This window comes from Dromiciops gliroides, chromosome 4, assembly GCF_019393635.1.
Source record: "Dromiciops gliroides isolate mDroGli1 chromosome 4, mDroGli1.pri, whole genome shotgun sequence".
Taxonomy (NCBI): domain Eukaryota; kingdom Metazoa; phylum Chordata; class Mammalia; order Microbiotheria; family Microbiotheriidae; genus Dromiciops; species Dromiciops gliroides.
Window position 1 is genome coordinate 72,241,276 of NC_057864.1, and position 25,070 is coordinate 72,266,345.

General features: G+C 40.3%; 1 protein-coding gene across 2 annotated transcripts; it reads right to left on the bottom strand.

Annotated features, from left to right (window-relative positions):
• Positions 1 to 866: 866 nt before the first annotated feature.
• NPHS2 (NPHS2 stomatin family member, podocin) lies at positions 867 to 24,972 on the bottom strand. 2 transcript variants are annotated; one of them, XM_043963829.1, is made up of 9 exons: positions 24,952 to 24,972; positions 21,736 to 22,114; positions 18,190 to 18,293; positions 14,779 to 14,851; positions 12,038 to 12,120; positions 10,149 to 10,352; positions 6,082 to 6,137; positions 1,431 to 1,509; positions 867 to 1,145 (listed from the first exon to the last, which is right to left on the bottom strand). In XM_043963829.1, exons 1-9 carry the CDS (start codon positions 24,970 to 24,972, stop codon positions 867 to 869), a joined length of 1,278 nt encoding a protein of 425 aa, XP_043819764.1. The 2 variants fall into 2 exon arrangements, with proteins under 2 accessions (XP_043819764.1, XP_043819765.1); XM_043963830.1 differs by lacking the exons at positions 10,149 to 10,352; positions 24,952 to 24,972 and having other exon boundaries at positions 21,736 to 22,036.
• Positions 24,973 to 25,070: the final 98 nt, after the last annotated feature.

Sequence of the window (25,070 nt, forward strand, 5' to 3'; positions counted from 1 at the left end):
AGCTGTATTGGAACCCAGCTCTATCCTGACGCCAGGCCCAGGGTTCAATATCCATTGTGGCATCTAGCTATAGATAGGCACATTATTCTGCCTTTTTTTTTTAAGTGAAGATTAAATATCCTGCTGAGCCTCGCTGAACCTCAGTTTCCCCATCCATAAAATGGGCATAATGTTAGCACTTACCTCACAGTTTCTTGTCATAAGAATCAAATGAAATAACATTTATAAATCACTTTACACATCTTAAAGTGATATTTAAATGCCAGCTAGTGATATGACACTCAGACAGTTGCCTATCATACTAAGAGTCACTTATATGGGGTCACAAAGTCAATATATGACAAGGTCAGATTGAAACTGATTCTGGTTTTCTAGCTAGGACACCACAAAGTCTTTCTTCCTCTAGATTTGCTGTTCTTCTTGGTCTCAATAAAGAATGACTAGTGTCCATGTTCTTTAATAAGACCTAAATTTTATAGCTAATGAGAAGAAATTTATGTCTCTTTTTTAATGTTATGAAGTTTAAGAGTTGAGCCACAACATTTTTTTAGTTGACACAACTGGGAAAATCCATTGGGTTCAAGTTACTGTAAGATGAATATTTTCTAAGAAAGGATTAGAATTTCCTTCCCGAAGGTTGTTCTAAGTGGCTTCTATAAGATTTTTTTGGGGGGGGACAAGCCGTGAATCATAAGAGGAATATGCTTTCTCCCTAATGTAGGAATGACATGTTTTCACCCCAGTAGGTGCTTTTGTTGCCATTCTACTGACATGCCATATGGTGACCAAAATGGGTGCAATCCACAAGAGTGCTCAGTAACACGTAACTAAATTTTACACCCTCTTAATTATATCCTTTTGGGGTCTTATAACATGGGAGAATCTTTTTTCAAGGGATCCCGCGTTTCAGTCTGCCTGGGAGGGTTTAGTAAGGGGAGACTCCCTTGTATCCTGTTACCAGCGGGAGGCAAAAAGTTCGTGAGATCAAAAGGCAAAGGTAAGATGACAGTGGATGGCTTCTCCGTGGACAAAGACTGAAGAGTTTGCAGATAGCGAAGTTGGACGGCGGCTGGGGTGCCCGAAAGTATCTCGGCTGCCATCCTCAGGGATTCGGAGGCAGCCTTCTCCCCTTCAGCAGCAATCATCTGGGATACAAAGGAGGCACCAAGTCAGCGGACATTGCGTTATTCCCATTTTCAAGATCTGCCAGGAAGTCGGTCGCTGAGACCCACTCCACCCCCTTCCCACCCACCCCCCTCCCACACGTACACACTTTTTGACCCTATTCTTATCAAACGGCGAATTCTTAGACTGGGGGTGAATCTTCCCTAGGTGTCTGGTCCATATTATGCCCTGGCTGAAAGAACCTGGCTGAAGAGAGAGGATGCGCAAGCGGAAGCAAAGGGCATGAGCGTTCAGTGTTGGCTTACCCTCACTTTGGCCTGTCTTTGAGCCTCGGCTTCAACAGCCAGTGACTGCTGGAGGCCTGCGGGCAGTCGCACATCTTTACTGCAAAAGAAAAAAACAACAATAAACTCAGGGACTTTGAAACAGGAGGGCAGGGACTTCTGGGTAACAGTGATTTTTTTTGTTTGGTGATGCAGAACCGCAAAGAAGAGCTCTAGAAAGCATCTGTGACAGGTAACTAGTAGAAAACTCTCTGCTTTCACCACCACCAGCTAGTACAGGGCCTCATTACCACTGGCTTTTTTTTTTCTTTTTTTGAAAACTGGGACAGCTTATTATTATCTCCAGCTTGGGTCATTACCAATGACTTTACTTTATTGAATTTCATTTTTAAATGACAGCTTTATGCTGGGAGACTTTTGCCTGAATGCTTTGTATTTTATTACGGTGCTTTCTTTTATTAATCCTGAATTTCTCCCTGAAACAAAGGTAATCATAGAATCCCAGATCTAGGGCTACAAAGGACCTCATAGGCCATCTAGTCCAGTCCCTTCATTTTTCAGATGAGTATACTGAGGCTCAAAGAAGTGAAGTCACTTGTCCAAGGACACACATGTAGTGTCAGAGGTAGGATTTGAATCCAAGTCCTGTGATTTGTAGAGTCAAAGTCTCACCCCAATTCTTTTTTTTGGGGGGGGGGCTGGGCAATGAGGGTTAAGTGACTTGCCCAGGGTCATACAGCCAAGTAAGTGTCAAGTGTCTCAGGCTGGATTTGAAGTCAGGTCCTCCTGAATCCAGGGCCTGTGCTTTATCCACTGTGCCACTTAGCTGTCCTCACCCTGCTTCTTAACACCCAAATTGAATATGTGCTGGTGGAATGACCTCAGGATTACCATTTTGTTGTTGTTGTGTTGCTTATTTATAATGTTGGTTTTAATTGTTTTGCACATTGTTGCTGATATACGAGGGGGTTATAATAATAGTTCACACCCATGATGTTTGACAGCTGACAATGTGCTTTCCTCACACCAGTTCTGGGAGGCAGATAAATTATATCTAATTTAGTCTTCCTTAATAAGGAATTAAGAGAAATTTTGTGTTATAAGCTACATTTTAAATCTGAATTGTTTATGATGATGATAACAAGGCTTTATACCTTGTAAATGGTTTTCTTCACAAGACCATGAAGAAGACAGTACAAATGTTGGGATCCCCATTTTATAGATAAAGACACTGAGGCTAGGGGAGGTCAAGCCAATTTCCCACTGTCACAGAGTTAATAAGTCGCTTTCTAAGTCAGAAAGGAAACCTAAATTTTAATGAATACGGAGAAGCATGGAAAGATTGAGATGAACTCACATAGTGAAAAAAAATGCAACCCCACCACCCCATTATATACAAAATGACCAAAACAATGTAAATGCAGAGAACAAAAACTATAAAATAATTGAAATGTTGCAAAGTTACAAAGAACAAGCTCGGCCCAAAGAGATATAAGATTATTTCCCTCCTGTCAATTATTTTTGGTGTGTTGATCAATTTTCTTTAATTTCTTTCCTTCTACTTCCCCCCACCCCTTTTTCCCCCTAAATTCTTTAAGGGATAGCTCTCTGGGAGGGGATGGGGAAGAGATACAGGGAAAAACCTAGGTGATATAAAAACAAAATGTATAAATAAAAATTTATTTTAAAAAACTGTCTCTTTCTGACTCTAACCCCATCATTCTTTCCACTAAGCTACAGTATCTTTGATAATGAGACATGCACACAAATTATTATAATAAATGTTAGAAAATGATTCCTTCACCTGAAGCACAACCCTGATGCCTCCTTGTGGGGTGGAGAGGCCTAGACTTTTACAAGATTTTTCCGGCAGAGAACTTTACCTACAAGCTAGATCCTGTCAACTTTTAAGGACCCAGAAATGAACTGTCATCCCAAACCAACCTATTTAAGCCCAGAGAGGCTCAATACCAGAAGCCTCATCACCAGGTAGGGTATGTGTATGTCTAGATATACACACACATATATGTATATGTCTATGCATGTGTGTATACTTGGTTACAGCAATTCAGAAACCTATCTCTAAGTCCTGAAATGGTTGTGAGATCAGTGGAGGGAGAAGGCACATCATCAAAAACACAGACCAGAGTCCATCTCCTGGGGATACAAAGACGAACAAAAACAGTCCCTATGCTCAAGGAGCTTACACTCTACTGGGAGGAAATAATCCATGTTGTCATTGGTTTGGGTCTTGAAAAGGTCGAATAACTTCCCTCTTGGGGAAAAAGGATGGGAACCAGGGAGAGATGGAATGAGGCATCTGAGCTTGGCCTCAAAAGATGAAGCTTAGGGACAGCTAGGTGGCGCAGTGGATAAAGCACCGGCCTTGGATTCAGGAGGACCTGAGTTCAAATCCAACCTCGGACACTTGATACTTACTAGCTGTGTGACCCTGGAAAGTCTCATTGCTCTGCCGCACCCCCCCCCCCCAAAAGGATGTAGTTTAATAATAGGACATGGAAGAGTCTATACTAAGTATAGGGAGAGGTATATACAAAGGAAGAAATAAACAGAGGAATGCGGTCAGTTAAACAGTGAAAAATTCTAGTATTTTTTAAACTGATGTGTGCATAGCACAAAATTTGCAAAACAGTATTTACATTGAAACACTTTATTTACAATGAAAAGATGAATCATTTCTTATTTGAGACTCACACCAATCCTGTAAATTAGTCACTATGGTACTATTCTCCTTATTTTACAGATGAAGAAATTGAAGTATAGAGGGATTCAGGGACAATCCTGTTGTCACCTAGGCAGTAAATGTCAGAGGCAGGATTTGAACTCAGATCTTCCTGAATCAAAGTACAGCACCCTACTCACTGTCATGCTGCTTCTGTTTGGCAATGGTGTGCAGGATGAATTGGAGAGAAGAGAGCGGAGGTGGATGGACCGGTTAGAAAACTGTTAAAATAGTCTAGATGATGGGGGATAACAATCTAGAGGATGTCAGTGTGGGTGGGGAGGAAGGGAAAGATAGAAGAGATGCTAGGGAGCTTGAATTGAAGAAATTTAGCAACTGAATAGACATGGGGGCTTAAGAAGAGGAAAGAGTCAATGATGATTCCAAAGTTTCTGGCCAGGATGACTGGTATCAACAAAAATAAAGAAGTTTGGAGGAGAGGGAAATCTTAGAGGGAAGTTGGAATATCAAGTCTGAGGTACTTAGAGGACATTCAGAGGGAGACATCCAACAGATGAATGTGTAAAAATCATTTAACCAACTGGGCCCTAATCTGTGGACTGCGAGCTGGCTATCTGACTGCTTTTAGCTGGCAAGGCTATAGCTGGCTATTAGCTGCTTAAGCCAGTCTGTAAGGGTCATTTGAAAATTCCCCCACTGCTCCTTGTTTAGACCACAAGAAACAGCCTCTTTCAATTAAAGCCAAAAGGGTTTATTTATGAGAATAAATATAAGAGAAAAGGGTAAAGAAATGCAAAGTATACAACCTGAAACCTTTTTAAACTTTCTCTCCTGCCACCTCAAATCTCTCACCTGCGGGTATGCTGGCTGCTGCCGCTGCAGTCAGTGCTCCCCTTTCTCAGTCTCCTTTCTCTCAGTCAGTCCCCCTTCACTTTCACTGCTCCCCTCCTCTCTCTGTCTCTCTAGTGTCCTCTTCCTCTAACTGCAAGCCCCCTCTCTTCTAGCATCCCCCCTGACTATCCTGTATATAAAAGGCTTCTCTTCTTGGGAATCCCAGGGCCAAGCCCCCACACACATCAAGCTAATTGGTTAGCCGCCCTAGAGCCAGCACAGAGCCGGATGCCTGGTGCTCCAGGAGCTGGGGGCTGGGCTCCCGTGGGCCTCCCTGCTGTGTGGGGCCTGGTTTTTTGTCCTCCCTGCTTAGCCCGGCTCTGAGGCCCCTGCAGCTGAAACAGAGGGGGAGGGGCAGCTCCATCTCACACAGAGAAAAACCCTGAGAGCCCGGGGCTAATTTTTTTTGCCCACAAATACAAATACCAAATAGAGGTGAGGGCTGGAAATAATATTGGGAATCATCTGCAAAAGGATAATTGAAACCACGGGAATGGATGAGATTGCCAAAGGAAAGAGTAGGGAGAAAGAAAGAAGAGATAAGGTGCCAGGACAGAGTCTTGGTGAACAATCATATTTAGGAAGTGGGGAACCAGTTAAGAAGAATGAGAAGGAGCAGTTCAAGATGGAGGCTACCTGGAAGAGAACATGGGAGCCAAGGTAGAAGACATTTTTAAGGAGTAGGAGGAGAGGCAATGTAGTATAGTGGTTTGAGATACAACCAGGAAGACCTGGGTTCAAGTTTCAACTGCCATTTACTTGTTATGTGACCCTAAGAAAATCACTTAATCTCTCATTGCTTGGGGCAGTTCTCCAAAGGCATGAGTTGTAGAATAGTTGATGATCTGGATTGTTGGAGTTTCCATACCTAGAGATCCTTAACACTGATGAATGAATAGGTCTTCCCCATGACCAAAACTAAAGAGTATAGGAGGACTGTGGCAAATCAAGTACTATAGAAAGATGAAAGAGAAAGAGGTCAGAGAAGAGGTCACTGGATTTGACAATAGGGTGTTAACACTATTGATGCTAATTTTTTTTTATTCTGTTTTTCCTTTTGGTTCATTTCCTACCTACATTTCTGTTCTCTCCACTTTGATTCCCCAGCGACATGTGATTGCATCCAAAGCCACCTGTGGAGAGCAGAGTTTAAGGTCAACAGAAACTTCCTTCCTGCAGGTACCTTAGAAGAGCAGAATTTCAAACATGAAAAGGACCCTCCGAAGTTACCTAATCCATTTATGTACTAAATACCTTTTTTGGGTATTCCAGAAAAAGTATCTTTCCCTTAAAAGGAGATTGGAAGTCAGTCGTGCAAAATGATAGGAAAGTTGAACGCTTGCTTGTTGAATCAACATACTTGATTGTGTTACCAAAGACGTGACACTCTTTTCCCCTCAGAGGCACCAGAAAGAAGGCTTTGGGCTTTATCAATCATTTCTACCTCTTTTCCACTAGTTATTCCTATAAGTGGTACTGTGGATGGGGTCATTGGTTGGTTACTTGTATAGGTCTTGACATGGATATAGAAATGAAGGTGAGTTTCTTCTGCTTGGTGGATCGAACATTGGTCCTGTGTGCCATGAAGAACAGAGAAGATTTTCCTCCGTATGGGCCTGGGACATCACCTTTTTTCTCTGACCACATTTTTGTATCTCTATTCCAGGGTTTAGCTTAGTTTTCAAAAAAGATTCCTGTTACCCATGCCAAGTGAGCACAACCTTTAGAGTTCGATCATGTCATAATGTTTCACCATTTTGAATTCCCTCATTTATTTGATAAGTATGTATCCAATACTAATTATATGCCAAGCACCATGGTACCTAGAATGATTCCTCAGAGTCCCATTTACTAATCTATCCTCTTCCCCACTTTTGTTCTCCCTACTTTGTCTATACTCAACAACCAATCGATAAACATTTATTAACACTTCGCAAACTCGATTTCTTTTTTATTCCCTGAATCTCTATTTCTATATTCCTTGATTCATCTCTTTCTTTTTCTTTTTTTCTCACCATACCTTTTTCTCTACCTTCTAACACCCTTTACTCCTTATTCATTTTCATCTTTCATTTTCTATTTAGGTCTAGTCCTTCCTAACAAGGCACATGGCCTTGGGAAATTCACATTCCCTTCCTAGATCTCAGTTTTCTTATTTATAAATAATGGGGTTGAATTAAGTGATATCTAAGGCCTCTTCCAACTTTAAAAATTCTGATGTCTTTAGAATAATTGAATCATAAACTTAGTTCTGGGAGGGACCATAAAAGTCTCTTTTTTAAAAAAATTTTTAAATTTTTTATTTTTTTATTTTTATTTTTTAGTGAGGCAATTGGGGTTAAGTGACTTGCCCAGGGTCACACAGCTAGTAAGTGTTAAGTGTCTGAGGCCGGATTTGAACTCAGGTACTCCTGACTCCAGGGTTGGTGCTCTATGCACTGCGCCACCTAGCTGCCCCCATAAAAGTCTCTTAATCTGTGACCCTGGACAAGTCACTTAACCCTCATTGCCACCCCCCCAAAAAAAACACAACAAAAATAAAAACAAACAAAAAAAGTCTCTTAATCCAATCCCCTTGTTTTACAGATGAGCAAACTAAGGCCCAGAGAGATTAAGTGATTTAGGATCATCGTAGTCTCAGACATTTAGGGTTGTAAGGGATGCTACCTAGTCCCATCCTGCCTTTTAGAAATGAGGAAACTGAGGCCCAGAAAAGTTAAATAACTTGCCCAAGGTAACAAGGACAATAAATAACAGATTAGGAATTTAATCTCAGGTCCTGGACTTTAGGTCTAGGACTTTTGAAAACAAAGGCAAACTTATTCCATTTTCTATCTATTTGATGTCTTGCTGTTTTCATTTGTGAATAAGGGAATAAGCATTTACATATCACTTACTATGTGCCAGGCACTGTGCTAAGCACTTTTGTAAACATCTCTTTTGAATGCTAAGCTTTCTGTAAACTTTTTTTTTTGCTTCCACTATTTTTTAAATTTTATTTTATGAGGCACCACCACTCATAAAATTCTTCCATTCTCCTCTATAAATATTTTACAAATGAAGTTGTAATTTCCAAAGGAAAACATACACAGTGGCTATAACAATTTACTGGCACTGCAGGGATAGAGTGCTTCAGGGTGTCCAACAGAGTTTCAACTAGAATATGCAAGGAAATCCACCCTCAACAACTCTGTTTGACTGTCCAAGGAGAATCCTGCAAGCCATCCTTCCTTTTAGTTATAGCTTCCTTTGGTCTTCTGATTTTGTTTATCATGAGAATATCAATATTGATGTGATTGAATTTTCCAGTGGCAGGTCAAGTCACTATTCATTGAGCCAAGGCCTAACATTGAGCAAACCCACAGTTCAGTTCATGTCAACTGTATGGTCTAAAAGCTATGGGATAATTAATAAATATACTTGGCACCATTTTATACCATACCATCATTATCACTGGGGAAACAGAAACAGTCAATGGAACTTCAGACCATCTTGTATTTTTCTTTGTTGTGGTCAAAGCCTTTCCATGCTTAGTTCAGTTAGTCGTTGGGCAGCAGATTCAGTTTTTCACCAATACTTTCCATCATGACATAATCTCCCAGAGGAGGTATATAACCTTTCTCTTTAATTCTCTAGTTGCTCATGAAAAAAAGGGATTAAACTTAAAAGTGTCAGATGTATATTTTTTTAGACCTACTTTAGATCTAAACATCTTGACCAAAAAAAAGTAGAACAAAAAAGTCTTCATTGTTAATAATAACTTCCATGTAATTGCTCTAAGTAAATGCTTGTTGATTTCCCTTTTGAACCCAGGAATATGTTAGCTTTCAGATGGTCAATACACCATAAGCAGGCTTGAGGGTAGGACCAATGGGGCCTTTGTGTTCTGTGACCTCTTGATCACTAATGTTAGGGACTTGAAGGGTATTGAGATGAGGGATGGAGTGGGATCAAAATGAGGCTCTTACACACCAGTCTTTTCTGATTAGTCTGTAGCTAGCGCTCCTCATCAGCTGTTGCTCCCAGCAGCCCTCTTCATCATGGACCAAGGCCCTCAACTTTCTCTTTCTACTCACAGACAGACAAGAGACCAATAGGTTTCTTGTCAGAGATTCCTATTCTCTCAGAATACAAAAGACAAGATAAGGCTCCCTTAGATCAATGGTTGCAATGCTGACCCAAAGGGAAACACACTCACAGGATGTATCTATGGCTACACCCTAGGAATAGGGCTCTTTAGGGCCACAAGCATAGTTTAGAATGAAAGGCAGCTCCCTAGGGCACAACAGGAACAAAAGGCACAACAAGGATTATTATTTTTTGTTATACTTTGTAAAATGCCCATAATTTTAGGTCCAAAAATTCCACTTTCCATAGCAATTAGATAATCATTTTGCAGTTAATTGAATAAGTTATAGCAAAGGTTCAGAACACATCAGAGACACAACTTTCCAATGCAGTGGGGCATGATTTTTAAACCTTGCCTTGTCCCATCTTTAGCACCAAATACTGCACCAGCTTCCTTGCATTGTAAACATATACAGTAACTTCCTGACTGGGTAAAGGGTTAATCACATCATCAGCACCAGAAAGTTCCTGATGCTAGTTTACATAGCAGATGTCTGACTGCTTTGAGGCAGGGGTGAGGGGGCTACAACTGGCTAGCTTCTGGGGTTGTTTAGAGTCAGCCACATCAGGTAAAGGGCCTCAGACTGGTTCAGAGGTAAAGACTGTGATGCATTCAATGACTCCGATTCAATTTGGTGAGAAAGTTCATCAAATGAAACACAAATAACCCCGAATCCTAATAACACAGGAAACATTATTGTATTTTACATTTCTGGCCTTTAAAATTTTTTTATCTGGACCTGCAATTTTACTGATGTGGGGGAACTCTCAGTGTGGAAATTCTCTTCACTGATGCAATTAGTAGCCTTAGTCAGTGGCTTGTGCGGGGACTGAAAGGTTGAGTCATCTCCCCATGGTCACCCGGTATGTGACAGAGGCAAGAATTGAATCTAGGTCTTCCTGATTCAAAGGCTGGCTCTCTATCCCCTACTCCACACTGCCTCTCAATGATTTCATCAAAAGGGAAAATTAAACAAATCAGAGTTTTCCTCCCCGGAAGCTTATTATATAAATACCTTGATGTCTTGAGCAATGCTCTTCCTCTCTAGCAGTATCTCAGTGAAGCAGTGATGGGCCAGGAGGCGCTTCATGGTGATTTGTACCAGCAGCTGGACAGCTCTGGACACTTGGGCAATGTTGCTTAGGAGCAGAGAAGCGTTTTCCATCCTGTAGTAGCAGACGGCATCTATCTCCATGATGAGCATATCTTTTGTCACCACCTAAGCAGAAATCAATCTCAGTGACCAACTTTGTTTATCAATCCCCAAGAGATCCAACCAGTCTCCCAGGTTTGTAATCTTTGAGCACTCCCTCCCACAGCCCCAACTAGGCTGCTCTTGTTTTATTTGTATCCTGATCCATTAGCACAGAGTAGGACTTAATAAATTCTTGTTGATGACTTTAATTCTTCCTTCTCCCTGACTCTTACATCTAATCTATCAGTTTCCCTACCCTTCCCTAGGCCTGGAACATAAGCTATTTGTGGACACACAGTTTCTCAACTTGATGTAAATTCCTTGGGGACAGGGCTGATGTCTTATCTATCTTTATATCCTTCCTCCTCACCCTTGGATACCCAGCATAGTGATCTACATGAATCAGACATTTAGTAAATGTTTAAGTTGAATGATACCAAGGGGCTCCCTATTTAGAGGAATCCTTCAGTAAATCCTTTTGTAAAGCAAAGAACCCTTTTATTACTAGATGGTAAACTATAGCTATATGGCACAGCTGATAGAATGTCAGGTCTGGAGTCAGAAAGATATCTTCAAGAGCTCAAATCTGGCTTCAGACACTTACTAGCTGTGAGACCCTGGGCAAGTCATTTAACCCTATTTGCCTCCGTTTCCTCATTTGTAAAATGAACTGGAGAAGGAAATGGCAAGCCACTCCAGTATCTTTGCCGAGAAAACTCCAAAGAGGGTCACAGAGAGTCAGGATCAAAAAACAGCAAGAAACTTCATGAAGTCAAGGACTATCATCTTAGCTAAGCTTTGTGTCTTCCCTAGTGCCAAGTGCAATTCTATGTTTATTGAATGGATGCATGAATAATGTAACTACCCCATAAAGTTTGTTTTATAAATCCCAGTTTTCTTGAAGTGAAACTCCCTGCATCAAGACAGGATGAAAAGAAGAAAACCAAAAGAGAACCATAAATTCAGGACTGGAAGATAAGTGAGGACGTGCTTATGAACCCAACTGCCTTTTGGAAACTTAATGTTGCTATCTCCAGGTACCTTTTGGGATCACAGGATGTTGGGTGGTACAGTGGATAGAATTCTGGACCTAGAGTCAGGAAGATATGAGTTCAAATTTTTCCTTAGACTCTATGTGACTCTGGACCAGTCACTTAACTTGTGCCTGCCTTAATTTCCTCATCTATTAAATGAAGTTAATATTAGTACCTACCATCCTGGTTATCCTTTGAGATAACATTTGTAAAGTAGTTTGCAAACCTTAAAGTACTGTATAAATACTAACTATAATTATTATCAGAGAATCCTATATTTGACTGGAATGGACCTTAGAGACCTTATCCTACTGCCTTATTTTTCAGATGAGGAATTTGAGGCCCCGAGAAACAAAGTAAATTGTGTAAAAAAGCACTCTGCCATCCTTAAAGTATTATCTGAACACAAGTTGTCATCAGTCGTAATCACAGAGGCAGTAAGGGCCAGAGGCAGGATCTATACTCAGGTTACCTGACTCCCAATCCAGCGTTCTGTCCACTACACCATCCTTATGTTAGATGGACACCCAAAAGAATGCAAATTAGAGCAGGGTTTGTTTGGTTGGTTGGTTGGTTTTTACTGCTCTTTCTTAGTGCCAAAGTTTCCAGCCGGAATTCAACTTTCAGTGCATGATGAAAACAGGTAGAAAATGCAAAACTGGCTACTTTTCTTACCTCATGGAAAGGAATCTCTAGGGTTTGGAGGCGAAGATCCACCTTGTGGTAGGTATCCAGGCAGGGCAGAAAGAAGAAAAGCCCTAAGACAAGAATCCATCCTTTAATCAGCCAACATGCATTTATTAAGCACCTACTACATACATGCTAAGTGAGGGACAATATAATACAAGAGAAAGGGGACTGACTTTTTAGAAGAGACCTTGGTATAAGTCCCACCTCCAGCATTATCTGTGTGACTTTGGAAAAGTATGTCACCCTACCTACCCCCTGAACCTCAATTTCTTCAACTGTAAGATCAGGAGGTTGGCTTCTGAGGTCCTGTCCAGTACTGAATCCATGACCCTATATGTTAGGCACTATGCTAGCTGCTGGAAATACAAAGACAAATACGAATTATTCTGGACTCTCAAGGAGTTTACATTCTAATGGGCAGAGAGTGAAGGAACAAAAGAGGGAATGGTGATGGGGAACACAAAAGGTTTCATCCTGGAAGGCCTCTTTTTGTCTCTCACTTTTCCATACAAGATGAAAAATGGCTAAAGGCAGGGCTTTTTGTCTAGTTGTTGTTCTATACAGACTACTGGATGCCTAGGTCTGAACTCCTTGACAACAAACTTTGGGTACAGCCACTGCCTCCTCTGGTAGTTCTTAAAATGTGGAAGGGACTTGGTACTATGCTAGGGTCAAAGGTTGGTACTTTAGTGGATGTCTCTCTCGTCTCTCTGGTTATTGGTCCCCCTAGCAATGACCATGATGTGAATCACATGAAAGGTGCTTTGTACCAGCAGCTGGACAGCTCTGGACACTTGGGCAATGTTGCTTAGGAGCTACTCTGCATCTGTCATATACAACAGGCTTTTTACCCAGTGTTTCCCCCTTTTGATACATGCTCGTTAAAGCCATGAACTGTTTTAGCCACCCTTTGCAAACTCAACACCTAGGACAAAATGTGGCACAAACTCCATACTTAATAGATGCTTATAGACTGACTGCTTAATTAGTGTTTTTTAATTAGTGGTAGATTAAGTAATCAAGACTTACAGAATACTTTTTAGGGCTTTGATGGTATCCCAGACTACCCAAAGCTCTGTGGTTCCTAGGAGTCTGCTCCTGGAGCCATACCAGGAAAGTTGTTGTTGTTGCTGTTGTTCTCCTCCTCCTCTTCCTCCTCCTTCTTCTTCTTAATTTTTTTTTTGTGGGGCAATGAGGGTTAAGTGACTCAACCAGGGTCATATAGCTAGTAAGTGTCAAGTGTCTGAGGCCAGATTTGAACTCAAGTCCTCCTGAATCCAGGGCTGGTTCTTTATCCACTGTGGCACCTAGCTGCCCCCCAGGAAAGCTCTTTAAAGCCAGAAAATCTTTGTCCTAGAATCCAAACAGGTTGTACCTTGATTGTGCTATAGAGCAGGCCAACCACTCCTTAATGTTGAAATGCTATTCCTAGGTTCTTGGTGTAAGTGCCATTCTCAAGATTGTGTAGATTCAGAGCTGGAAAAAACCTCAATGATTGTCTAATCAAACCTGAGGAAACTGAAGCCACAAGAGGGTGATTTGTCCTATAGATAGATAGATAGATAGATAGATGGATGATAGATATAGACAGACAGAGACAGAGACATAGATATATAGATATATAGAATAAGATATATATCTATATCTATCTATCTATCTATCTTTATATATATATATATATATATATATATATATATATATATATATATATATAGAGAGAGAGAGAGAGAGAGAGAGAGAGAGAGAGAGAGAGAGAGAGAGTGACAGAGCAGGAATTTGAACATTTGTCTCGTCTCCAAAGCCAGTACTCTTTCCACCATATCCCACTGTCCTTGTCCATTTCTTCCTAGCTTAAAACCTAGGGGGAAAAAACCTAGATAAATTGCTAATTAATTGAAGGAATTATGAAATGGGGCAGACATGCCTGGTTCTTTGGGTTCTCCACTGTTAGAAACAGTTAAACTGAAGCACGACTCCTGGTCAGGTGCAAAGAAGGAAGGCCATTTTATTATGCTCTTGCAAAAAAGGGCAGGCGCTCTGGAAGAGTGGTGCATCTTGCCACAGTGAAGTTCCCCCTTTTATCCTACATCTACCGCAAGGTCCTCCTCCATCTGGGTTCACATTCTTAATGACACTTCTAAACATGTAGACCGCCTCCCCGAGATGTTGTAGCACTGCTGCCCCCACCCAGTGGGACAACCAGACCCTGAGATTTTACGTTTCTTTGTTATCTAACTTCAGAAAACCTCTGTTGACTCAGCAGGGAAAGGTAGGAAAATTTTGGGGAGTGGGGATAAGCTTTCTAGGGCTTGAATTATGTAGTTTGTTCTTATCTGAGAGGAACATTCTCTAGTGGTTAACTGTTAACTCAGCAGGAAAAAGGAAGGAATGGGGGAGACGGGGGAGGGGGGAAGAAACCCCCAGGACTTGAATAATATATCCTGCCTTCTGAGGAGGATACACCATTCCTCTCATCCACCAAGGGAAAGACCATGATGGCAGCCAGAAGGGAGGCTGCAATCACACTTTAGTACAGCACAGAGAATGTAAGGGGGGAACAGCACAGAAAGTACAGAAACAAACAGCACAGAGAAGGTTGGGGAATACAGAGGCAGAGTGTTTTGTGTATGAAATCTCATTAGATGCTTGAAAAGACTCAGGATAGGAGGCGTTACTATTATCCCCATTTTACAGATGAGCTACAGGGCAAAAAGAACATTGCTCACCAGGGCCTCTGGCTCTTCCTGGAAGAAGATGTCCCAGACGGAATATAATGACTCTCTCATATTCCCGCACTACCTGAAGGCAAAACATTACAATGTTCAGACCACCTTAAAAAGAGGAATGAAACCTTTTTGAAAAGGCTTTGTAATTTGCATCTGAGCCTTGGTGACATCAAATCTTCTTTCAAACCAAAGAAAGAGATAATTCCATCCACACCCATGGTTAAAAGAGTCTTGGAAACAATCTTCCATAGGGGACAATCTTTTCACATTTACATAGTCCTTTAAGGTTTGCAAAATTATTTTCTTACAGTAACCTGTAGTGTGTGGGCTTATTATTAGCCCTATTATACAGTGGATGAAGCTGAGGCTCAAACAAGTTAAATGGATTATACAACTAATAAATGTCTAAAGTAAGAATGGAATGTGGGTCTTCTGGCACCAATATCAGAGTTCATATCATAGCTAAGAATCTTCAGAAAACTTCAGAAACCAACAGAAAACTGATTTGGTCCTAATATATTTATGCTTATGGATAAAATTCCAAATAAAAAGTCTTAATTATTCAAAAACATGGTTCACAGGTTTGATCAGTCCTTTGCAAACCATAAACATGCTATTTAAATATTTTGGTATGTAGCAGGTCTACTGTCACTTCTGCTGATTTATGTAGGTTTCTCCTAACCTATTAAATGGACAGAGGACAAAGGAGATCAAAGGATTATAGATCTAAAGCTAGAGGAGACTTCAAAAGCCATCCATCTAGTTCAAGATCCCATTTTACAGATGATAAAACTGAATCCCCGGGGAGATTAAATGATTTGTCCAAAATCATTTACCCAGCTAGCAAATATCAGAGGTAACTCAGGACCTTTGACTCCAGAGCTGGTATTGATTCCACTGTACCACAATCCACTTTCCCCTTAAACAAAATATGCGATATTTTAATTCTAAAAAGCAATTAGCTTTCTAGGTTACCTCAAAGAGAAATTTAATCATGTGAATTTCTGTTCATACTTCTTGTTGAGAGCTGCAAGCGGAGTGCTAAAAACCTGGAAATTCTGAATTTTTTCCTAATCAGTTGAGTTTTCATCTAAATGGGAGGAACACAAAATATGAGGGAATAAACCACACAGAATTGTCTTAGGAATCCACACGTTTATAGTGACTGATGTCAGGTACCATTGGGAGTAACTAGATCTCCTTGTTATCTCCATATCAAACCCCGCCCTTAGGTACTAAGAATTCTAAATCTTGTTCTATCACTCACACACACTTTGTACAATAAATGAGTTTAATTTACATCTTCATCAGGGAAATGATAGTGATCAGAGCTAAAGGAATCTTTCCTTCTTTCTACTAACAAATTCCTTGGGAGTAGGGGTTGTTTCATCACATCCCCAGACCCTAGCACAGTGTTTGACACATAATAGGAGCTTAACAAATATTTGCTTATTTAATTGATCGATTGTTAACTGGGCACAAAGCTCCATGATTACTATCTGATGAGGTGCAAGTGCTATCAGTGCCCAATCTTCCCCTAACTGCCTAATTCCAGCTGAGAGCAATACAAATCTATCTCTACTAATTATAACTTGGGAAAATGTGGTCCATAAATTGGCAGATTTCAACAAGGTACAACAGAAAGAGAACTAGATAGAAGGCTGGGGCTGGGTTCAAATCTTATCTTTTCTTATTATTATCTGCATGACTTTGGGCAAACCTTTTTCACTCCTCAGAGCCTGAGCTGCATCTTCTAAAATGAGGGAGTTGAATTAATGGGATAAATTGTCTTTTCCAGCTCCAAATTCTTTGATCTTGTGATCCTGTAAAGTGACTAAGAGGTATAAGGCTCTTCTTTGACAATTCAATTCAATTAAAAATATTTATTAATCAAATGGAAGGAATTGGAGATGAGATGACAACAAAATGAGAGTCCTTTCCCTGAAGGAGCAAATGGAATATTAAATGAGGAGAGTAAACTCCTTTGCTAAACAGTAAATTCCATGAGGTCAGGTTATGTCTTGTAAACCTTCGTACACTTCACAGGTCCCCAGAACAGTACCATGCCTATACATAGGATCACAGTGAGTCTTCTGTTGAACAAATGGTTCTGATTCTTGGAAGATGACCCAACCACCTATTTAGTTCCTGTTTCATGCCGTCAACTCAGTTTCATTTGTTCTCCAGCTTTGCTCCCTCACTTGCCTGTGCTGGAAGCAGAAAACCACATGAGTAATGCTTGTTCACAATCCTGAATTGGAGTCCAGTTCCTGGTCCCTGCCCATCCACTTTGCAAGCTGGTTCTTCTGTTCTATGTGAATGACCCCATTTTTCTCCATGAACTTAAAGGGTCAGTGTTAAAATCTAGATGCTCTTGAAGGTTTAAGGACACGTCTGAGGAATGTAGGGGCAGCTAGGTGGCACAGTGGATAAAGTACTGGGTCTAGAGTCAGGAAAGACTCATCTTCCTGAGTTCAAATTTGGCCTCAGACACTTACTAGCTGTGTGACCCTGGACAAGTCACTTAATCCTATTTGCCTCAATTTCTTCATCTATAAAATGAGCTGGAGAAGGAAATGGCAAACCACTCCAGTGTCTTTGCCAAGAAAACCTCAAAAGGGGGAGGGGGCGTCACAGAGTCAGACACAACTGAAAAACAACTGAACATCTGATGAATGTAGGGTTTCCCACATCAATAAAATGAGCTGGTTGGATTAGATGATCTCTAAAGTCATTTCCACTGAGGGGCATTTTGATGTAACAAAAAAGGTATTGGTCTTGGAGTAGAAGATCTGGGTCCAAATTCCAGTTTTTACTACTTTTAGTCATGATTCTGGGCCAATCCCCTAATTTCTCTGAACCTCAGTTCCTCTTCTGTAGAATGGGGGGATGATATTACCATACCTATCATGCAAGACTTATTATGATAAAGTCACTTCATAAAGTCTCTCATTATTACAAAATTCTTAATTATCACTGCTATATAAAATCTCTTATTACCTTTGCAACCCAAAGCAGTTGAATTCAGCTGGTGTGTGTGTGTGTGTGTGTGTGTGTGTGTGTGTGTGTGTGTGTGTGTGTGTATGGTTTTGAAATGTTCTTTTAATTATGCTTTCAGGAAATCTGCATGAATGTCATACATGTGAATGGATGGGCAGAGGGGCAATAATGGCCCCTATGTGAGATGTATCTGAAAATAATTTTAAAAGCCTACGTGTGTTAGGAAGACAGCTTGACACAATGAATGAAGAGTCAGCCTTGAAGTTAAAGAGATGTGGGTTCAAACCCTGCCTTTGGTGTGTACTGTGTGATTGTGCACCAGTGTCTTAACCCCTTGATGTCTCCTGGAAAATCTTGAAGACTCAGAGAGAGACATCAAGAAATGACCGTCAGGTCCTTATGCAGTCTCACCTTTATGCAGAACCAAATAGAAAGGGGGAAAGTTGCAATGATGAGCAGCAGGGATAAGATGATGAGAAGCCACTCACAGATTCCTAGATGAGATGATTTTGTACCTTTTGAAAAAAGAAAAAGAAAATATAAATAAAGATTTGCAATGCTAGCTGACTAACATTGAGTCATCTGACCTCACAGTGAAAACAGCCCCAAGGAGGGGCAAAATTAATGAGATGGGAGTCTAAGTGAATTAATTTCACTGAAGAGTCAATTGGCTCTATATGAAGATGTGATTTGAGGGGTATCCCTGAAGTCCCACCAGAGCCTGAAATTTCTATCATTAATTCAACTCAATAAAGAAAGAATTATTCAGGGGGCAGCTAGGTGGTGCAGTGGATAAAGCACCGGCCCTGGATTCAGGAGTACCTGAGTTCAAATCCAGCCTCAGACACTTAACACTTACTAGCTGTGTGACCCTGGGCAAGTCACTTAACCCCAATTGCCTCACTAAAAAAAAAAGAAAGAAAGAAAGAAAGAAAGAAAGAAAGAATTATTCAGTATCCACTGTGTACAAAGTACTATGAAAACAAAGCACTGAGAAGCTGAGCTTGATTTAGCATGAATCTATCTCTTAGGATATATTCTGAAAGGGGAGGGTTGTAGAGACATATCCAAATACAGAAGTCGATGATCTCGTTCCATTAGTGGAAAGCAGTGTGGCATGAAGAAAAGAACTCTGAGCTCAGGCTCAGAAATTTGGGTTTCTCAGGGAGTTCCCAAGCCTATAAAATAAAGTGGTTTGATTAGATCATCTCTAAGCTACCTCCATGATGTAATGGAAAGAGTACTGGTACTTGTGTTCACACTCCACCATTACCCTTACCATGGCCCATAGCCTCTGGACCAGTTGCTTGACTTCTTTGAACCTCAGTTTCCTTATCAATAAAATAAGAATAACATGAACACGTGGATGTTGTATAGAAAGCACTCTATAAATGGTAAAATGCTATAGAAATTCAAATTACATAAATACATACACATATATAAATAATTCAACTTAAATATAAATTCAACTCCAATGAAGTAGAATTTAGTTTCTCAGATCATCACTTTGGCTTTAAAATGTACATAAACATTATGCTTTTCAGAGAGGTTGTATGCATAATCAGAGGACTTGGGTTCAAATCCTGCCTGTGGTATTTACTATCACTGTGATCCTAGATGAGTCCCTTGACTTCCCTCAACTTCCTAATTTATAAAATAAGAGGGTTGGATTAGATGACCTGTAAGGTCTCTTCTAGCTCTAGCTCTATTGTCTTATGGTACAAAGGAGAATTACATGTAAACATGCAATAAGAAATGTGAGAAGGAACCACTTTTTCATAGTTGAGGTGGGGAAGGCAAGTGGGAGGTTTTTGATGGAAAGATTTTAAACAGATGGAGAGAACTCATGGTGGGGAAAGGGAGGGTGATAGAGTAGTGTCCATTCTAGCTACAAGAAACAGCATGAGTAAAAGGCCAAGAAGCTCAGAGAAGGCAGGACAAAAGATGGAGAATGTTCCAGGCTGGTTGGAACATGGAGGAAATGAAAGAGATTAGTATGAAATTAAGTGGAAAAGATAGTTTGAACTGGTTGGAGCCCAGCTGAAGACAAACTTTATCAAATTCACCATTTTTTCTTAGGATGGATTTAGTATCATAATAAGAGACATATTCAATCTGAAAGATTTCATTAATTTTGATTCTCTTTCCCCTATATTTACTATAAGGAAATTCAGAGTTCCCCTGAAGTCAGTGCCATTAAAACTGCACTAATACTTTGGGACACCTTATACTTGCCCCCAAAGTGATCATTTCACTGAAAAGCAACAGAAGCAACAACAAATTAACAGCAAAAGGAAACCAAGCTAAAGTTGGAGAAGATGTGGGGTTTTTTTGGGAAAAAGTATTTGAACATGATAGTTATTTTTCAAATTCTGAGCCAGTTTTATCCCAGCATACTAAAGACTAGAAGCATTCATTCTTAAATTTTTTGCTCTCAGGACCCATTTACAGTCTTAAAAAGTGTTGAGGACTCCAAAACCTTTTGTTTATGTGGGTTATAGCTATCTATATTTACTGTTTTAGAAATTAAAACATCTTAGTATTATTATGAAAAGAATAATAACCCCTAAGACTCCCTGCAAAGGTCTCAGGACCATAGTTTAAGAACTGCTGGTCTAGAATCAAATTTATTGAATCTACTTTGAGGTCTCACGCTGGCATGGAGTTCTCAGGATCTTGGAACCTATGAAGCTATGTCAGCAGAGGAAAGGTTCTGACAGGTCTTAATAAGATGCTCCTTGTATAGGTTCAAGGATGGACTATTGACCAAGGACTGGTTGATACAAACAGAGAGTCCCTACTTAATGAAAACATGGGCCTTTTTAAGTTTTGAAAGGTAAATATGGAATCAATGAATTTCAGAGCTCAAAGGTTTCCTTAAAGATCATCTAATCTAGAGCTCCCTGGGCTTATTTATTTATTTATTTATCTATCTATCTACCTATCTATCCATCCATTCATCCATTTATTTATTTATTCATTCATTTATCCATTTATTTATTCATTCATTCATTGGAAGCTCCAAACTAACTCCCCAGCCACTATTGAAGTCTGCCTCTCACACTACTAAATAACTACATTTCCCTTATTAAGTTTTTTGTAGTCTATTTTTAAAAAATGCCCTCCTAGTTAGAAAGTTTTTTTAAAGTAATTCTAATGGATCTTTAAAAATATTTATTTTAATTATTATTTTTGTTAGTTATTAACTAACAATTATAGTCTAAAGTTTGCAGAGTACTTTACATTCATTATCCCTTTTTTCTTTTAATGTATAAAATTTTATTTTTTCCCAATTACATGTTAAAACCATTTATATTATCTCTTTTGATCATCACAACAACCTTTCAGGTACCTGCTATTATTGTATCCATTTACAGATGAGGTGAGGGAGGCTGACTTGCCTATCTAGGGTCGCAAAGTGAGAATCAAAGATAATATTTGAAGTCAGTTCTCTCCTGACTCCTAGGGCAGCAGGCTTTCTGAAATAGCACAATGCAACAAAAAGTCCTATTGATGGGAATTCACTACTTCCCTTCTCTTTTGCTATTTTTAAGCAACTAACTAGAACCTCTGTGCCTTAAAGAGTTGGATGTCAGTTCTGTACTATGTTAAATCCTTCCCTATCATTTAGACTCCCCTCTGACCTTTCCTATGCCCATTTCCCATGTTCCTTGCCCCCTCTCCCAAATCCCCACCTGTGGTTAGGCTTTTTAAAAAAAATCCCTTAAATTTATACTGACACATATTTTTGTTCTCTTTTAAATTAGATGGCAAGAGTCTTAAGGGGGCTAGACAATTGTCTCTAGATCACTTTCTGGTAACCCAGAAGAATGATCTGTACACAGTGGGTGCTTTATTCATGCTAATGCCTGCCTGCCGTCCCTTTATGGAGCTAGGATATGGAGAAATAGAGAAATGCAGTTCTCCCTTCTTCTTCCCACCATTTTCAGACGGTACCTTCTTCTGGTTGCTCGCTTTCCAACAGTGCCATCACTTCAGTTTCATCTTGCAAGGAGCCCATGACATCATCTACATCCACGATGGTGGAAGTTTGGATTTTGTTATCTGCTTCTAGGGCGGCTGCATCCTCCTTGTCTTCTTTTGCTTTCTTCCTCTTAGAATCCTGCTTCCCCTGTCCAGCATTTTGCCTGCTACTGACTCTATCACCTTTCTCTGACTTTGCTTTTTTGCTCTTAAGTGGAGAATTTCTGTTTTGCTTATGGGACTCCCTGGAGGAGCTTCGAGACCTCTTCTCCATCCTTAGGCTAGGTTCTGCAATCAGAGATATGCAATGGAGTGGTAGGTCCAAGAGGGCTCCAGGTTGCACAAATATATCCTCTCTTGCATAGCCATGTCATGTGACCTGGTGAAAAAGAGGAGGAAGCTTCAACAAATACAGGCTTAGTTATTAGATCTGCTGGACAGTGAAATGGGACACCTGGGATTTAGTAAACTTTTCTTGAACTGTTGCACTCTCAGGTCACAGAGCCTACCATCTCAAATACTGTAATTTTTATGGGGTCAGCATTATATTTCAGACTGTCCAAAACCTAAAAGAGGCAGCATGATACAAGGGGAAGAATTCTGGTCACAGAATCAAGAAAAGCTTGGGTTTGAATCCTGCCTCTTGCATTTTAATTTTTTCTTTTTAAACAGGGCAATGAGGGTTAAGTGACTTGCCCAGGGTCAGACAGATAGTAAGTGTGAAGTGTCTGAGGCTGAATTTGAACTCAGGCCCTCCTGAATCCAGGGCTAGTGTTTTACCCACTGTGGCACCTAGCTGCCCCCTGCCTCTTGCATTTAAAAGCTGGGTGACCATGGGCAAATAGCTGAGCCTCATTTCCTTTATCTATAAAGTAGACATAATAACTATTTCACAAGGCTTATGTGAGGATCAAATGAAATGATGTGTAGAAATTTTCTGTAAACCTTAAAAACCTATGTAGCACCTCCTCTGAGGCCACGCTCCCTCAGTTAGTCACTCATACTAAGGAGTGGAGGGTCCATAGGTGACTACTACTACTATCCTTCACCATTATATGGGTAACCTTTAGGGGTTAGGGCTTCTAGCATTACAGCTCCTGACCTTCCACTAATGTAGGAGCTATTAGTAACCAGAATTAGTTAAACTCAGTGTTTATAAAAGGGATATACTGAGAAAGTTGGTACAAAACATTCCCCCAAACCAGACATGTACTCTTTTCTTACACACACACACACACACACACACACACACACACAGCCCCTCAGAAGAGTGGACTCAAATTCAAAGTACACTGCTAGTGAGCCACACTTGGAGAGAACACATGGCATATAATAACTCCTGACCCTGAAATCCCTTTTCTCCCTTTGTAGGGAATATCATGAAGTTCCGTGAAGGGACAAGGGACAGTTCTCTACTGGGCAGGTCATCTGTTACTGGACTAGGCAGGCAATGCAGGTTGCTTGGCTGCTATAGGAGCTCTTTGCCAGACTTGTCTGTTGCTGGCTACATCACTCTACTGCTTCCTTGCATTCTCTCTGGACATTCAAATATCCACAAGGTCACTACCTGGGCACAGTCATATCAGGGTTGCTTCCTTCACTTCCCAACTCCTATAGTTGTGTTACTGGCCCTAGTGGACTGTTCTACTGATTCTGGTTGTCAGTGGGACTTCTGATGAGTCTAATGGGGCCTGTGGATCCCCTAAATACACAAAAGTTGCCTGGGCTCTCCCATCTTGGAGAGCCTTCCTTCTTCTTTTTCTTCTTCTCCTCCTCCTCCTTGTCCCTCCTTCACATGACCAAAACTTAACTGAGGATCTCAACGAGATCTTATTCATGTGGATTATAGTTATTAACATTTACCATATTGGAAATTAAAACTAATAAATTTTAAATATTTATTTAAAAAGAATGAGACATTATATATTAACATAAATAACATGTTTTTATGAAAATAACTGTTTTCCAAAACAAAAAAAAATAGAGAAAAGAGTGGCATTGTTTTACAAAGAGATTTTCACAAATCTCTTTAAAGTCTAGCTTAGGAGGAGATACCTGGACTCTTTCTGTTGTGGTATGTTGTTTTTGTTGAAATATATGAAGAAAATCCAACCTCATGCAGATATGTACTTGGAAAAGACAGGGGTATTTTATTAGGCAAATAATGTCTTAGTGTTATTGTGAAAATAGTTTTGACTTTGCGGACCTTCTGAAAGGGTCTTAGGGTCCCCCAGAGATCTTAGGATCACACTTTGAGAATCACTGCTTTAGGTAAATCATAGTGATAGATGTATAGAGGGTGGATTGGAGAGACCAGATACTTGAGACAAGGTGACCAATTAGGAGGCCACTACAGTAGTCCAAGCCAGAGATGATAGAGGCCTGTACTAAGGGTGGAGAGAAGTGCGTAGATATGGGAGATGCTGTGGAAGCAGAATTGACAAGACTTGACAATTCCATATGAGGGGTTGTAATCCTGTCTCTGCCACTTGCTAGCTTTGCAGTCCTGATCAAGTCACTTTTTTGAGCTTGTTTCTTTGCCTGAAAATAGAGATAATAAGTGTATTACCTACCTCACAGGGTTGTTGGGCAGAGGTAGGGGAATAAAAAAGAGGATGAAAGGAAAGACACATTTATTGGAAAGGGGAATTACAAATTAATGTCATTAGTAGTTAGAAAAATGCAAATTAAAACAACTTTGAGGTTTCGTTTCATTCCATGAAAATTTGCAAATATTAAAAAAGATGTGAACATTCAGTGTTAGAGAGGCTGTGAGAAGAAAGGCATACTGATGCACTATTGGTAGAACTGTGAAGCCATCCAGATGTTCTGGATTTCAATCAGGAATTTTGCAAGTGTAAAGAAATTCCTCCTTCAGATGTGGACAGTCACTAAGGGAAAGAGGCAGATGCAAGGACTATTGGCAAGAAACACCGAGAAAGCAGTGCACAGAGAGAAGATACTCACAAAGGGTAAAGATAGTGGAAGTGTCATGTTTCCCAGCAACTCATTTGCTTATGAATGAGACTTTGAAGTTAATCGTTGGGAAATCTCACTGAAAACACTACTTTGGACAAGTAGAATGGAGAGCACAGGAGAGCTCCAAAGAGCTGAATTGAGCTGAGAGCATACGAAAGAGCTAAGAGCTGAGCAGTCAGAAGAGACCTCAAGACAGGTATGGGAAGACACTTTTAGACCTTGAATGGCCATCTCTGGTTGGAAGAGCAGGCTGGGAGAAGGCTTTGTCTTTGCTTCTTTATGAAACGCCACTTGCCTAAGCAGTAGAAACCCCCGCAGAGTCTAGTCAA

What these genes read in the sequence shown, in the direction of transcription:
- NPHS2 (XM_043963829.1), bottom strand. Translation starts at nt 24,972, where the DNA reads ATGGCCATTCAAGGTCTAAAA. An exon ending in CTATTTGGTTCTGCATAAAG is followed by an intron (nt 14,852 to 18,189) that starts GTGAGACTGCAT and finishes TTTTGCCTTCAG; the next exon opens with GTAGTGCGGGAATATGAGAG. An exon ending in TAGAGATTCCTTTCCATGAG is followed by an intron (nt 10,353 to 12,037) that starts GTAAGAAAAGTA and finishes ATTTCTGCTTAG; the next exon opens with GTGGTGACAAAAGATATGCT.